General features: G+C 36.4%; 1 protein-coding gene across 1 annotated transcript in view; it reads left to right on the top strand.

The window, feature by feature from the left end:
* The window catches only part of KIF13A (kinesin family member 13A), a 73031-nt gene that overhangs the window by 41427 nt on the left and 14245 nt on the right, over nucleotides 1-17359 (top strand). The window contains 20 exon segments of the mRNA XM_033154657.1: nucleotides 215-361; nucleotides 1044-1208; nucleotides 1758-1931; nucleotides 2817-2968; nucleotides 3347-3479; nucleotides 3563-3709; nucleotides 5328-5372; nucleotides 7185-7284; nucleotides 7664-7790; nucleotides 8529-8584; nucleotides 9068-9192; nucleotides 11954-12130; nucleotides 12717-12809; nucleotides 13002-13154; nucleotides 13471-13548; nucleotides 14059-14103; nucleotides 14707-14818; nucleotides 16275-16330; nucleotides 16332-16424; nucleotides 16893-16997. Of these exon segments, the coding sequence (XP_033010548.1) occupies nucleotides 215-361; nucleotides 1044-1208; nucleotides 1758-1931; nucleotides 2817-2968; nucleotides 3347-3479; nucleotides 3563-3709; nucleotides 5328-5372; nucleotides 7185-7284; nucleotides 7664-7790; nucleotides 8529-8584; nucleotides 9068-9192; nucleotides 11954-12130; nucleotides 12717-12809; nucleotides 13002-13154; nucleotides 13471-13548; nucleotides 14059-14103; nucleotides 14707-14818; nucleotides 16275-16330; nucleotides 16332-16424; nucleotides 16893-16997 (2283 nt within the window).

Below are 17359 nucleotides of genomic sequence, written 5' to 3'. Positions count from 1 at the left end.
TATATACACTCAAGTGCTCTACATATACTCTTGTCTTCTGCTATCATCTGACCTGCCTTGTTTAGACATGTTGCAGAGTGATGAAATGGGGATTTGAATATGAATTTATGACTTTATTGGGTGTAGCTCATAATTTTTTAGCACATCCATGTTGGATCACTGTGCTAAATCATTTATGTTTTTGAAATTTTAATTGTCTTTAAAAAAAAAACAGATGAGACTCACTGGAAAAAGAGGTGATCCTTTCTATGAAGCACAAGAAAACCACAATTTAATTGGTGTAGCGAATGTCTTTTTGGAGTGCCTTTTCTGTGATGTTAAACTTCAGTATGCAGTACCAATAATTAGCCAGCAGGGGGAGGTAAGTTTCAATCTCTGGTGTCATCTATTCTGTTTTGCTTATGAAGGCAGATCTTTGCTATGAGCAGCACATATGTATTAAGGAAGCAAAGGCAGAATAAATCCACTCTTAATGCATCAATGATGTCTTGCTGCATACACCTGCAATAAGACAGCAGTCAGGATGGGCACACAGTCTAGGGACAAGAGAAGATTGGTGCCATTGAAATCAAAGCAGAGTGAACATTAAATGGAATTGCTTTGAATAGATGGTGAATGACCAAGCCACTGAATTTCATGTACTGACAACCAAATTTTTGACTGCAGTTCACTTGCTCCCCCGGTGTTCTAAATTTAGAAGTCAAATCAAAGGGGAAAGTTGTGAGTACACAGAAGGCCATTCAAAACAACTATCAATAACTTCCATTTTATTTTTAAATATGTAAATTTTGGTAATAGCTGAGCAAGCAAATGAGAATTTTATTGGTTAGATACTGAGCACCACATCTTACATGTAAACCTCCGTAGTGTCAAGTTGGTTCTGAGACAGGTTTGAGAATGGTCGTATGTGATGTGCAATTGTTATCTGCATGCTGTTTTTCTGTTCAGTTGAAGCTACAATTATATTTATATATGTAAGTATGTGGATTACTGATGCTATGCAGTACTACAAGGTCTTCAATATTAATATTTTTGGGATTCAGGTTGCAGGGCGTCTGCATGTTGAAGTGATGCGTGTCACTGGTGTTGTCCCAGAACGCGTAGTGGAAGGAGATGATTCTTCTGAAAACTCAAGTGAAAGTGGAAGCATAGAAATCATGGACAACAATGGAGAAATTACTCACAGGCCAAAAAAACTCACCTGCAGGGTATGGACTATATATATTAATAGTATATATGTATATTTTACCAATATAATACACTAAACATTTTGCATGTCTTACAATCTGCAATGGGAAATACCTTGTCACTCATCCGATTCCAGTTGGTTTTCATACACCTTTAGATATCTTAGTTTATCTTTATTTGTCTTATGTTCATACTATAGTCAGCACCTTGGATGGAAGTTTTAGACAAGTCTAAAGTTTGTTTGCTTTTTTTTTTACAAGTTAAGTCAACCAATTTTAAACCTGTAAACCATTCATTGGGGTTAGTTAATTACAGCAGTTGAAGTTTTCAATGCTTGTCTAGCAGTCCACGTGTGTGGACAAGGATTACCAAATAAACTTACGATGCTTTTGTTTGTTAAACATATTGCATATATTGAGTGTTAATTTTTAGATTGTTTTATGAGCCTAGCTGTGAGATAAAATTGGCCTTACTTAGTCAACCATTGTCTAACTGAATATTCTGAATATAGCTGAATATATTAATATAAATATGCCAGTATATTGAATTACAGTTTTACTGTTGTCTAGGTAAAAATTAAAGAAGCAACAGGACTACCTTTGAATCTCTCAAACTTTGTCTTTTGTCAATACACCTTCTGGGATCAGTGTGAGTCAACTGTTGCAGCACCAGTTGTAGACCCAGATGTGCCTTCACCTCTGACCAAGGATGTCCAGTTTACAGTGACTTTTGCTCATTGTAAGGTAATTTAGTTTGGTTGGGATGCTAGAAAAATACATTTGAGTCCATATATATATATATATATATATATATATATATATATATATGATTCCATCCTACTGTACAGTGAGATGGAGATGAAACAATGGGTTCTAATACCTTCATTAAGACACAACAAAAATTCCTTTCCACTGCTTTCAAGTGCCTCCCCCACCAATTATCTTCAGTCCATTCCACTCACCTTTTGGGCAGACCACCAGTTTCTTCACACACACTCTGGGCCACAGTTTGGGAACCCTGGCATAGGTTAAACAAGTCATTAGTGGCATTGAATGCTGGAGTTGTGTAACCTGCTCCTGGTACTTTTATTTGTGATTCCCAGTGGAAAGAGGAAGGAAGACAGAACATACAACTTTGTTCTTAGGAAACCTAGTCAGAGAGAAGGTGTGACCAGCCCATTCACTGTTATGGAAAATGGAATTGGATTAAGGAAATGAAACATTCATTCTTTCACAAAAACATATTAGTTAGGTGTGAGTTAGTCTGGCAAACTTCCTGGTCTCTGAAAATGGAGCTTTGTTATTCCTAAAATGTTTGGTGGTTATGCTTATTTCAATATATCTCAGTAGAATAGGAGCTACAATACTAAATATGTTGTAGTAATCAACACAAAATATGGAATTTTGACTACCTGTGCAAATATAACTGAAGAGAAGTATTAATATAAAATAGTGGTCTGTTTAGCATTATACAAAATTCTACATTTTACCTGGTTCATGGAATTAATATCTTCATTGGGAGTTATTTTCTGCCCAGAAGAACATTTGAACATTCACCTGGTTTTTTAATCATAGAGCTGATAAAAATCATGCTGTAAGTGTTCTGCAGTAAGTATTCCAATTTTCTAGGATTATGTGGTGAATGTAACAGAAGAATTTCTGGAGTTCATTCAAGATGGAGCGCTTGCTATTGAGGTATGGGGTCACAGATGTGCTGGAAACGGCAGTTCCATATGGGAGGTAGATACTCTTCATGCAAAAACCAGGACCTTGAGAGACAGGTAAACCTATGTTGTATTTTCCTTATAGTAGTGAAGTTTCACTTCAAATATAGGGAGAAAGGAGGAAGTACAGCACATCTGCCAGAGATGAATTGAGAACTAAAGGGTGGTGGGTGGGTGTGCCTATGAGAGGTGGTAGGAGAGAAATTGGGTACAAAGAAGAGATTTCTCATAGTCTTCTTTGTTGCAAGAATATTTGATTTGTTAATTATTAAAAATTGTTTTAATTGTATTGTTGCTTCCTGCTCTTGGCACCTTTGGGAAGAAGGGCGGGATAAAAATCTAATAAGTAGATAAAATGAATGGTTCTACAATTTTCCACTAAAGTGTAAGGAGAAGTATTCATACTATTCTTATTGCTTTTTGGATTGTCCCTAGGTGGAATGAAGTGACACGTCGAATAGAAATGTGGGTTTCAATTCAAGAACTGAATGAACTGGGGGACTATACAGCTGTGGAGCTCCACCAGGCAAAGGATGTAAATACAGGAGGGATTTTCCAGCTTCGACAGGTACAATTAATTTTATCCCTCCCAGATAAGAATACTAAAGTGTGTTTACATTAATTTACATGTTTCCCTACTTCTATGACCAGGGTCATTCTCGCAGAGTTCAGGTGATGGTTAAACCAGTACAGCATTCAGGAACATTGCCACTTATGGTAGAAGCCATTCTGTCTGTCTCCATCGGCTGTGTGACTGCTAGATCAACCAAATTGCAACGGGGGTTGGACAGTTACCAGGTAGGATAAGTGGCTTTAAAATACTAAATTATTACATTGTGGTGCAGATTTGTTTTTAATTGTGCCTTTTAAGGATACTGTGTGGAATTTGTATGTACACTTGAAGCAAGACATGAATGATAGCTTCTCAAGGGCCATTAGGAATGGCAGCTAAATGGAACCTCATATCTTGCATTGGTATCCCTTGAATGCCAGATACAATATCAAATTGGTGCCTTTCAGGGGCATCTTGTTGGCCATTATCAGAAACTGAATGCTGAGTAGATGAAACTGAATGCTGAGTAGATGAAGTTTGGGAATTGTAGTTCAAAATGTTTGGAGGACACCAAGTTGGAGCAGGCTGATTTTAAAAGTTTATTGTAAACTAGTCATCGCAAGCCTCAGGTACAATCTCTTGCTCCTTTGTAAGCACAATGAGGAGACTGAAAGGGCTACCTGGAGATGCTGGGGATTGAACCTGAGACCTTCTGCATGCAAAAGCAGATGCTCTGTCATTGAGCTACAGCCCTTTCCCTCAACAACCACTTGCTCACCTCTTGAGCAATTGCATTTGTATACTTAGAAGTGATTAACACATGGTTTGCTTTGGAGGGACTGAATCCAAGTCTTCCCTCCACCCACAATGAACTGGTTTGCATGTAACCTTAAATCGTAGTTAAAGCAACAACAACAACAACAACTCTAGAAGGGCTCTCCAACCTTTTGGGCCCATTGGCACATTTGCAAACCAGACAAATAGTTGTTGGCATCCCACCCCCCACCCCCCTTTTCAAGCCTAATTTCAGCAGCCTCCTTTCTGTAACGTGTGGTATCTGCCTTGAAGTGATGAGCAAAGCTGGACTCATTATTTGTATCTCTCCATATAAATCAAAAGTGGTAAGCCAAGCACAAATACTGGCTTCCAACTCACGATTTATTTGGAAAGAAACAAGCCATGAGCCCAAGTTTGCATGTCACTACAAGACAGACTCTGGCTTCTTTCCTTTCCTGCATGGAATAGTCAGGTGCGAAGGAAGGAGGAAAATGTTTGTGCACATTAAAACATAGTTTATTTTAAGCTACAGTTTAACATTGCACATGAATCTGGCTACTATGTGATTGCTGAATGCCCACTGTTACATCAAAGATGTGTAGATTGAATGCATAATGATGAAGATCCAGCATAAATTACCAGAGAAATACCTCATGCAGAAAAACAGGTGGACACTTCTCCCATCAGTCATGTGCTTCAATTAATTAATTTAAAACAACAACAACAACAACAACAACAACCCAATGCTTGAAGGCATGAAGATATCATATACATAGTTTCTGTCTCTAGAAAGCAAGGGAGCATCATTGCATGAATTTTGCTTCTACGTGATTAGGCATTAGCCTGGAGGTCCTGACTTTCAAACTTTTTTAAGTAAGTGGTAAAGAGGAGTGGCACATGTCTGTTCTCTTCACCATACTAGTGGGTCACTAAACCTTTATATAAACAAAATAAATAAAATAAGGTTTGATGCTTTCTGTTCTCTCTTGTTCTAATTTATGTCCATGATGTGTGCTCTTATTTGGAGTTTGTTAGCAAGAAAAATGCATGTTCTCTATGTTTATAAAGTTTATTTTTTTCTACCAGAGAGGAGATGATGATGATGATGATGGTGATATGGATAGTTATCAGGTATTGCGGCTGTGTGTTGTCGAATCACATGGCATGGGGCACAGCTAATGCTAATAGTTATCAACTCCGAAGAGCCACTGAAAAAAATTGCTCTTGGAACTTTCTGTATTAAAAGACACTGATTTAAAGAACAAGCATCTCAGCTTAATTTGACAATACACTATGCTCTTTCATATGACATTTCTAATGATCAATATATTAATGATTTATTTAGATTATTGAAAATTAAGAAAGAGCATGGTGGCTTGCAACTTAATTAAAACAACTGTCAATAAATAAAACAATGTAAAACAGATGCAAGAGATACAAGATAGCAAAGACATTTCAGGGAGGGAAAAGCCGAGGATTAAAAACCAGGTCAAGTACCTGCCAGAAAAGGAATGTTTTAACCTACTGATGAAAGTCCATCAAATAGGGACAAAACAGACTTCCCTGGGAAGGAAGTCCCCCAGAGCCTGGGCAAGGCAACAGAGAAAGTTGTATTGTGTGTTGAATTCAGATGTTGGGGTAATGCAAGAGAGATCTATAAACATATCTTATATGATAGAATTGAGGCCAAAAGCTGAATTCTTCATTTTTTAAACTAAATCATGTTTGAAATCATAATAATTTTTACATACAATTATTTGTCATCCATAATTTTTACAGGTTTCATTAAATCACATTTTGTTCAGTGCACTAACAAAAAATCAAATATTTATGTGTACTGTTAAACCATTTTTTAAATTAAAAAAGCTTGTCCTGTAAATTTTGCTTTCCTGTATGAAGGCTTCCCAATATTAAGGGTTATAAAAAACTTTTTAACAAGCAGCAAAAAATAGCAGTTGTATAAATTTAGGTATCTATGCAAATACCCTAGTAAGTTGTACAGTTGTTCCGGAAACCTACAGCTCAAACTACAGGTGATGGCTGATTCAAATGCCTAAAGCTCCTCTCTGACCCAGTCCTGTGAAACAAGGAAACTAGAAGTCCAACTTAGGAGTATAATGAATAAATGGGTGAGCAGTGCTAAACACCCACATCCACACACCAGAGGCAACTCAACACACACTGCTTACCTTCTTGCAACCTTCTACCCAAGCACTCTTCTCACAGATAGGGGCACTACTGGTATTTAGCCTGGATGAGGAGAAAATGGCTTCAGAGGACACACTGCAAGTAGATAAACCGCAAGGAGAGAGAAGGCTTTGCACTTCCCACCCAGGAGGACCTCCACCTCCATAATTATGGTACTTCCATAAGTTAGGCAGATCCAGATTTAAATACACCATCCAGCTGTCAACAGTTGTTTGAGCTTGAATTAGCTACTAACTTGCTTTGAGCGGTTCATGGCACTTCCTGGTAATGAATTATGAAGAATGGATCAAACATTCCTTTAATACCAGAAAGCATGATTGCATGATGGGTTTTTGTTTGCATGTGGATGATTTAGTTACACTGGTAACAGCTTCTTATGATGGAATTAATACAGGTTTAAGGGTATATATGTTGATGTCTCTTCAATTGTTTTCACTTTCATATGCTACTAAATAGTTTGTTGGCCAATGCATTATTTTTCTGCTTGGATCTAAATCACAAATTTGCAAGAGGCAAAATACACTAAGAGCTCTAACTATGGAGTGGGTGGTGCAATTTCAGCTTTTCATTCTTTATGCTCTTTGCAAGTTGGGTGAGCTTAGCTTCTTGGGTTATGTACTATCTGATGTAAATGTGAATGAACACTATTCGGTAACATCTTCCAATCAAAGCTGAAAACCATAAAATTAAATGTGTATGTTTTATATGTTCAAAAAAAATTCTCTTTTTCCATAGGAGGAAGACTTAAATTGTGTGAGAGAGAGGTGGTCAGAGGCACTAATAAAACGCAGAGAATATCTAGATGAACAGATTAAAAAAATCAGCAATAAACAAGGTTCGTTGATCTTGTGATTTAATTATAAGAACTTTGCATTCCTTTTTATCAAAAAAGTCTTACCTTAGTGTATTACTGATTTATTTTTTAAAAATTGTTTGTATTTGAAAGGCTTTTGTGATGTTCAGCTCGTTATAAAGTGAAAAATTAGGATAATTCGCTCATTACAAAGTGAATCAACCTTTGAGAGCAGAATTTTCATTAGCTTTGTTGTATCTAATCTGCATTCATTGGAATCCAAAACCAACCTGTCACTTTGCTACTCTTAAATAATTGGGAAATGTATTATTAACCCATTGTTTTCTGGATGCCCCTGGAAAAAGTACTTCCACAGTATGTGGCCAATATTCCACTCTTCATATCCCGTATCACATTATAGATAAAACAGAAGATGACATGGAAAGAGAAGCACGTCTTGTAGAACAGTGGGTAGGGCTAACAGAAGAAAGAAATGCTGTGCTAGTCCCAGCACCAGACAGTGGGATCCCAGGTGCTCCTGCAAATTGGTAGGTTGACTCAAATGCATTATATTTCAGCTTGCTTGCAAAATAACTTTTGAGTGAATAATGTATGCAGTTAACAGGATAGTAAAGATCTGAGGGAAGAATAAGCTGCTAAAATGCTAAATGTGTGTTCACTTTTTTATATTAAAAAATTGACCTTTATATTCCACAACACAGAACATTAGTGCCCTTAGTTCAGCTAGAAACATATTACAACTAGAAATAAAACTGCTGAAGTGAACTGGTTGTTGTATTGCTGGTCTATGTATCCTGAAGATTTATCTCACCCTGAGATCTTTGGATTAAGGGCAGGATATAAATATTTTAATAAATAGACAATAAAAACTGTTTCTGGCGGTGTAATGCACAGTCATGTAATAATGTAGAACTGGGGTTTATATACAAGTTCATTTACAGATTCTATAATATTTTCTGTTGTATTAATGCTTGTAGTAGGTGTTAACACCTGTAATGGGGTCCTGAAGTAAAAAAGACACACTTCCTCTTGTCTCCACATTTCGCTCTATTATGCCTTGACCACCCCACCCCTATGAATTCTTTTCTATTTTGTGAACCATGGACTAGGTGCTCTCCTGCTAGGGTCCAAGGATACACAGTGACATTTTGTTGTAGGTTCCCCCTAGTTAATGTCATTTGTTTTTAATGCTTTCAGTTTTCCATTAAAATATCTGTGCATGTGTATGGTTTATTTTATTAACTGGGGTGTTTCCTTACTGTTAGGATCCCACCTTCTGGAATGGAAACACATATACCTGTACTTTTCCTTGATTTGAATGGTAAGTTGCAGCTTATGAAGGGAATGGAAGTATGAATTCCCTTGAATATGCTTGAAGTGTTTATATGCTTTCATATTGCCGGTGTTTTATTGCTGTGTGGGAATCAAGTGCTTCAGATCTGGATCTGGTGGCTTTTAAATAATCCAGTTTTTTTGTTTGTTTGTTTGTTTATTGAATGGATTGAAAGAAGCACAGCTGTTGGGCATTAGAGTTCTTCCATCATGTGTAAAGATACATCTTCATCAAAAGTTCCAAAATGATATTTTGCAATGATTTGTATTTCTTGCCATGTACTTGCATTGTGGGGTAGCAAATTGCATTAAGCTGATGTATACAAATGTAACATGAGAAGTGTAAATCTATCCTATCCAAAGTATTGTTTTCAATTATGCATGATTTCTGTGTAATACGTTTAAGACTGGGACATAGGAAATAATTAAAGCTTAAAAAAATGTATTGTAACTTAATTTTATTTTTTGTTAGCTGATGACCTCAGTGCCAATGAACAGCTTATAGGTCCACATGCATCAGGAGTAAATTCAATACTACCAAAAGAGCATGGAAGTCAATTCTTTTATCTGCCAATCATAAAACACAGCAAAGATGAGGTAAATTTCTAGTGAGCTATTCTGTACAGTAGATGTTTGGCTATCATATTTTTACTGTTTGCATTTCACCAATCCATTTTCTTTCTTTTTCAATACATTTAATGCTACATTATACCTTTGAAACCTTGAATTAGAGTTTACTCTTTTCTACGTGATTTTTGTTGAACAAGTGTGTAGTTTATTGTTATTCAGAATAACCTCTTAACAAAGTGAACTTTGATTAGCTCTTAATTCATGTGGGGTTGAAATACTTATATTTTGAAGAATAAACATTTAATATTCTTGAATTGTATAAATTAAGTCTAACTTCTTCTTAAAGTTTCTATGTAGGTGTTCCTTCCTTCTCATAGATACTTACAGCTAGTAACATAATATTCCACACCCTTTCTCCAAAGCCTTAGAAAATGGTAAATGCACTGACTTCCATGCTAGTGCTAAAAATGTCTTAGTTAATATATCCATAGCCGTCTCCCTGTGTGCTCCACTCACTTACCATTTTAGTTTTCCCAAAGGGATGGTTTGTGGATTTAATTTAATATCTTGTCTTATTATGTCTTTGATACCCTGTGAAACATCTATCCATTGTTAACCTGAATACATTTCTACCAAAAGTGAGCCAATATTTCCTTGCTTCTTCAACAAGAATCAGATAGGTACACTGGGATACATTTTTGCAATTCTGACACAGATATAATGCCATGTACAGTGGAACCTTGGTTCCCAAAAAGATTGGTTCCTGAACAAATTGGCTCCTGAACGCTGCCAACCCGGAAGTAAGTGTTCTAGTTTGCGAATGTCTTTTGGAAGCCAAACATCCGTTTTGACTGTTGGCATTGTTTCTGGGGCCAATCAGCCAATCAGAAACCATGTCTTGGTTTGCAAACGTTTTTGAAGTTGAACGGACTTCCAGAATGGATTGAGTTCAGGAACCAAGGTAGCACTGTATACAATATATTATAAAAGTTTCTATTGAATCCACACAAAGTAAAATAGTTTTTGGCTCATTATTTCTATATATAATGCCATTCTAGACCGGTCATTCTAACAATTTCTTTCTCTGAATTTTGTTTTATTAGTTGTTCCTTGTAATATTTTGTAGATTTCTGATAATATTTCAAAAGATGGAAGAAGTCTGCTTTATGTTTGTTCCTCTTATAACATTTTTATTGGGCTTCTAGATTGGCAATTTATCATTGGTTTGTTTTATGCAAACTGAGCATATTAGAAAATAGCAAGTTGATTCCCACCTCTTCCTCCATGGCAAAATGTCTTTATATGTGTGAAACCATGTACTAGTGCAACTAATATTGCACATGGTGATAATGGTTAATTTTTGGTGCAGATCAGTCATCCAGGCTGGAGCTTATTTAGATCTTTCAGTGATATGTTAAAAATCAGCAATAAAAAAATAAATATCTTAGGCAGAATCTTCATTTTATAACTTTTGCTTTTACTGACAATGACATTAGTAATTTTATCAATCTATACATACCCTGTTTGCTTTGTCCTAATATGGTCAAGCAGTTGGTTTATAATAGATTTGAAATATTGATTGATAAAGATATCCCTAGCTATTTTATTCTTGGTTGCTTAATGTGAGAAGGGAAGGGATATTTCCTTACTCACTTTATTATTTAAAAAAAACAACCACCTTCTGCTCCAGCGGTTTTCCCAAACCCATAGTCCTGCCACCATTTAATATTACTTATACCCTTAGCACCCTTAACTTACCAGTAACCTGAGTAACTGTTGATTTCAATGTAGTACAAAGACTATCAGGTATAGCTATTATATTTGACAAAGAAATCAATGTTTATTTATTGCATTATGCAGTGCACAAGTGTATGCAGTTTATACTACCTACTTAAATGGATATGCACTTTGTTAACATGTTGCTTAAATGCAGCTTATTTTACACTTTTACTAAACTAAGTCAGCTTTGAAGGACCTAATTTAAGATTCTTTTGCCAGATTGTTCTTCTATTTACTCCACCCCAGCTAAGCCTCACCAACTCTATAACTGAGGAACTTTACTGAAGCCTCTCTTTTGACCTGTACTGACCTGTTGAAGCACAGGGCTATTTCCGTTGCTCTGCCCTGGAATCTTTCTCTCCTACCCGACACCAGACAGAGCCTGGCTTTCCAAACTGCCTCTCACTTCTTCTCCCCTCTTCAGCCTGAGCCAACCCAATTCAGCTACCCCAGCCTTCCTTTCAAGTCCTCTTCTTCCTTAATCTTCTTCCTCTGCTCTCTTCTTCTGGCTGCCCACCATGAACACCAAGCACCAACAAATGCGGACTCCTCTCTGAGCAACATGGACTAACCCTAACTGACCCTAACTGCCATATATTCACTTCTTCTGCCCCCTCTGGTCCAGGCCCAGCCAATCACATTGTCTAACTGAATATTCTAAACCTGCAACCACTAATCAAAATGTGGATACATTTTATCCTTCTTTTGCATACTGATAGTTCTGTCTGTTCCTTGGCTGTCTGTTAAGCTCCCCCAGTGACAGTTAAACCAACTGCACACTTTCCCCATCAAATACATTACAAAAAAAATGACAGAGGTACTATTCAACTCAGTTTTACTTAGACTTATTGAAACCAAGGACTTCAGTCATGTTCATTAATTGCTTTTGTTAATGTCGTGTTAATTGTCTAAGCATTTCTGTATTTCAGGAATGTTAAAAGGGTAGGGCAAACATTTAAGCAATTTAGACCAGTTTCCTTTATAATATTCTACCAAATTGTGCTCCTAGGTTTCAGCCACTGCCGCATGGGACCCTTCCGTGCATGATTCAGTGCACTTGAATAGGGTAACACCTCAAAATGAGAGAATCTATTTGATTGTGAAGATTACAGTCCAACTCAGTCACCCTGCTGCAATGGAACTTGTGTTACGTAAAAGAATTGCTGCAAATATTTACAATAAGCAGGTGATGGATGCATTCTGCTTAATGTATCTTGTTTTGACTGTATTTCTTTTTTGTTGTCTTAACTGTTGGGATAAAAATTTCAAATAATAAACTAAGCCAGGAAGTATGCACATACAATGCTGTTTTTTTTAAAAATAAAAAACCACATAAATGTTTTATTGATGTTTAGTTTTGTTACCAAAATAACATGCAGAATAACAAAGGATCGTAAACAAAAGAAGGTATACAAAGTTTGATAAATGTTTAAAGAAAAAGGTTAGCTGATGGTTGTAGTAATTTACATTCCAATTTAGGCAATCAAATAAAGGTGTTTTTCCATAATGTTCCATGTGTTGATGGAGGGTGAAAACAATGTTCAATTGTTTTTACAAAGTAAAATAATACCATGTTTCTTTTAATTTTTTGCCTTCCCAATGAGCTATTGGGCGGCATGAAAAATATGCTAGGGAGGCTGAATTGGGATGCCAGGATGAAAGTTAGCCCCTACGCCATTGCATGTGACATGAACCTGCAAGAAACCATTTTCTTAACTTGCTTAATCACACTATTCATCATATGAATACTTTATTCTTTAATTCCCCCCTAGAGTTTTACCCAGAGTCTCAAACGAAGAATATCTTTGAAGAATATATGGTATGCTTGTGGTGTGGCCTATGAAATAGTTTCAAATATACCAAAGGTAAGTTCTACAGTACTTTTTCAAGAAGTTAGAATAAATGAAAAAATCAAAGTAAAAGAGATTCCTGTAAACTGCATCCTCAAAGTACTGTTTTAGGCATTCTGAAGTGGTATCTGTATAAGGACTGCATAACGTTGCTTTCTGTTTGTGTCCCAGTTTTAAACAGATTAAATTAAACAGTTTAATTTTTAGGCCACAGAAGAAATTGAAGATCGGGAGACACTGGCTCTGATGGCAGCCAGAAATGAAAATGAAGGTGCATCTGATGGTGAAACTTACATTGAGAAGTATACTCGTGGAGTGTTGCAGGTAGAAAACATTTTGAGTCTTGAACGATTAAGACAGGTGAGTAGAAAAAAGTTTCAGGCCAAATTAGTTTAGTTATTGTAAAACAATTGCCACAAGAGATGTCTCATATTTCCATTTTCTTTACCTTTACTATCAGAATGCTGGCAAACATTGAATGTGAACTTGCTCTTGGGATGCAATTTTGATATAATGTTCTATTCTTGATCTGTCTTCAGAGTCATCAAACCTGATTAAAGTAAAAATGATTTTTCTGTAAATATACCTTTATATATACTTTCTGAAGTGAGTTTTAATTGCCTAGATCTCTATATGAAACTATGGATTTCAATTTACCCGTTCTATCTTAACACAGGCAGTCACAGTCAAAGAGGCTATTTCTACGAAGACTCGACATATGCAGCGGAGTGTCAGTACACCAAACGTCCACAATGTAAGATAATTTTTCAAGGTGAAAGACTCACATATTACTAAAAATGTTAAGGTTGTAGACAAACGTACAGTATTCATTTTAACCCTGGAGAAAATGAGATGAATCACTAGAATAAGTTGTCAAAGGAAATTGTGGCAGATTCTACATATTCCAGTAGTTATTTGTCAGGGATAATTTAGGTTTAATGCTCCTTTCCTACATGCAAGTATAGCCCTCCTTTCCTTTAAATGCAGGATATACAGTACATGAGTGTTCATGAAGTTCTATTGCCATGTTTGTCAGTCTTTTGTTTATTTAACTTTCAAATGCAGTCTCCTCTTAGAATCATAGAGTTGGAAGAGACCACAAGGGCCATCCAGTCCAACCCCCTGCCAAGCAGGAAACACCATCAAAGCATTCCAAAGCTTAGCAGTGGGTGAGGAGACTGTGGTTCTCATGTGAAGGCAAATCTGCTGCTAAGCAGGCTGATAGCATTCATTGGGCTCATATTTATTTATTGTTGTGTTTTAGGTATCTTGTAGTCGATTAGATATTTCTGGCTGTGATGAAGATAAGGTATGGACATTAAGAAAAGTGAACAGGTGTGGTGGCACCTTTTTGACAATGTAGTCAAATAGAATTGCCTTTTCCTTCCTATTTGATACAAGAAAGCCTTAACTTTAGTCTTCAGTAATAATGATAGGTTGTTTAGAACCGGAATGTATAATGTGATGCATTACTGACTCAAGAAAATCAAGTTGAGCTGATTTCAGGGTGCTTCACAAAATAAAATATGAAAGACTGTCAGTTATTTCTCTGGTACAGGGGCATGCGGGGGCACAATAAATTTCTCAGGGTAGTTAGTATTGAATCAATTACCAAAAAAGCCCTAGGAATCTTCCTGTGAAATAGGAGAGATTACGGGGTATTTTTATAATAGATTTTAACAAAATAAGACTGTGCTCCTAGACACACCATGGAGCAAGGTCCACTGAATGCATTGGGGATATACTTCTGAATAAAATGCACAGGATTGAGTTGCATAAATAAATTTGATAAGTTTTGGTAGTAATAAAAACATGTATGTGTGAGAGAACATTGACTATTTGAAAGGATCTGAACTTTTTTGTAGCTTGAAAATTATTCTTTGCTTCTTTTCTTGGTTGTTTATGACTTTAGGGGTGGTCAGAAGGTCATCTAGATGTATTAGATTGTTCTTCCAGTTATCAAGATGTATCATGTTATGGTACTTTACCCAGAGATTCTCCTCGCAGAAGTAAAGATGCTGGTGGTAAGATTTTTATTGTGTTTAGTTTTAATTGGGTCAATATATGAAATTGTGTGTGTGTGTGTTTGTGTGTGTGATGCAAAGGGTATTTCCCTCTGTTCTACTGTCTTTAAATTCTTGTGGTGAATGTGTATGTGTAAAGCAGCATTCAGTCCTAACCGATACAGTGTTTTAATCTGCTAGCAAAGGCTATTTCTCCCATGATGATGAAGGTTAGCTTGTGGGTGCTTTGGTGCTGCAGAGCCTAAAACGACTATCCCAGCATCCTTTAAGAAGTTCTGAAGTAAAAATGGATGTGCCTCTCCAGACCAAGCACTTAGGATCATATACCAATAAGTTTTATCTCCTAGAACAAGCATTATTATTTATATAGTAGAATCAATGCACATAGTGCTTTATGTAGTGATAGGAGCAGTAAGACAGTTTTTCCCCTGAGGAGTTTACAAAAACAGAGGAAAGAGAAGTAGGAAAAGAAAATGTGCACATGCATATTCATGACAGCATAAAGGAAGAGGAGGGAGATTTAGTGATAAGAAAGGAAAGAAAAAAATTATATTGGAGCTGCCAGAGTGGCTGGGGCAATCAAGTCAAATGGTCAGGGTACAATTATTGTTGTTGTTGTTATTACTGTTACCATTATTATAATGAATAACTGTTTAGGGAACAAGTGATTAAAATTTGGTTTTAGTACTAATGTTGTAGCTTTGTGACTTACTTTGTTTTAAACTGCCAAATTGCATATAAGTTGTTACCTTATGCTGACAGGTACATAATCATTCTCTCTTAGGTTATATTAACCAGCAGCTGCACTGAAATTCTAGTGATGCTACGAGTCATATGTAAATAATTACCACTGTGTACTTCTAGAAAAGAATGGCAGACTTTTCCTTTTGAGACATCCACAGCTCATATTTAGTTCTCTTTGAAGTATGTTCTGAATTGCAGACAAGCTTTTGCTAAACTTTGTTTAGCAAAACTTTCTGATGCAAAGGAGGGAGTTGTAGGTGATAAAATATGTTTACTGTACAAATAGCAGAGAGCATGCTATGAGACATGCGGACTGGTTTGCATACAATCCTATACCTTGAGCAAACCCTCTCAAACAGTGTGAGAGATGGCACTGTGGCTACAGGAGGAGGGGAAATTAGCAAAAGTTGCCATGCCCCCTCCCCGTCGCTTAATTAAAAGCCTTTTTCCCATGGCGATAAAGTCTGGATCCAACCCTCTCTGTTACTCCACTGTTATTTCATTGTACAAACAACAACATTTACCCTGAATAGTAAGCAGGGAAATGAACATATTTCGTAACATGGCACAAATGAGGATCTAATATGCTCATCATCATGGTTATTTCCTGTGGTGCTTTATATCACTTTCTTTTTCATTTTTTTACTTATTTTTGGCAGTTGATGTTAGAATACTAACCTATTTGTGTGTGTGTTTATTTTCATTATCCAAGGTTATGTATCAGAGAATCCACATGCATCAACTGTCAGCCCATTTAAAGCATTTTCCTCCACAGCCACCCAAGTTTTTCAAACCTTTAATGCCAGTAAAAGAAGAGCATAAAAAGATCTCCTTTGAAAGTCGGCCTCTACTTAGTAAAGAGGTAGGTAGTTAAGAACTATTATCGTTCTTAATCTTGATTAATTTATGTGCAAGTAGCTATTTCTTTGCCAGTAAATTAACTTGCAGCTTGCATTTGCGATATGGTGAATTCGGAATCCTACATTAAAATTCCGCAATTCCTTTTCTCTAGACTGGAATGATAATCCTATTTCAGTTTGTCACCTTTTGTTCAGCATGGAGTGTGTTTCTGCTTAATCATTGTCTGTGTAAAACAGCTGTCCTGAATTGTCAATTTCTTTTATTAGGCTATAGCACCATTTTGGGAAACGGTGTCATGTTTTCCACAAGTGAAGATGAATGTGGTGTTGCATGGATTTCTGTAATTAACTTAAGCCATTTAACCTCCTTGCCTGAGTTGTTTTAAAAACGTGTCCTCCTGTCTTACTAACATGCATGGGTTTGTAAATACCTTACTTGTGTGATGTTTTGTGTGTCTTAACCTTTGCAGAGCATGCCATCATCTCAGGTACATAGCGCTGGTTGTGTTGTGCCCTCAGGAAGTAATGCCAGTAGCATGCCAGTAGAACACATAGCCTACCATGAAGAAAATATTGTAAGTTTTGCATTGGTTTCTGTCATAATGCCTGGTGGTGGTTTAAGGCCCTGTCATGGGGTGTAATTTTTGCTATACTGTAATAGTGAAGAAAACAGGATGTGGATACAATACGCATGTTGGCTTTTAAATATGTGGCAAAATGCATAATTTGTTACAATTATTTGTAAATTGATCATTAATATATTTTGAAATGATCATTCATATATAAGTTTTCAATGGAAAAGGTAGAACTTTGTTTGGCTTATTCACTGGTAAATTCAGAATGTCAGCATTCATGAACTTTCCAATACTTCTACATGTTTAATTTGTATGGTTTAGACTGAAAAATGTAATTGTTGAAGTGTACAGCAAAGTAGACT

This window comes from Lacerta agilis, chromosome 7 (genome assembly GCF_009819535.1).
Source record: "Lacerta agilis isolate rLacAgi1 chromosome 7, rLacAgi1.pri, whole genome shotgun sequence".
Lineage (NCBI taxonomy): Eukaryota > Metazoa > Chordata > Lepidosauria > Squamata > Lacertidae > Lacerta > Lacerta agilis.
Note: the sequence above shows the minus strand (reverse complement) of the source record. Positions and strands in the feature narration are given on the sequence as shown.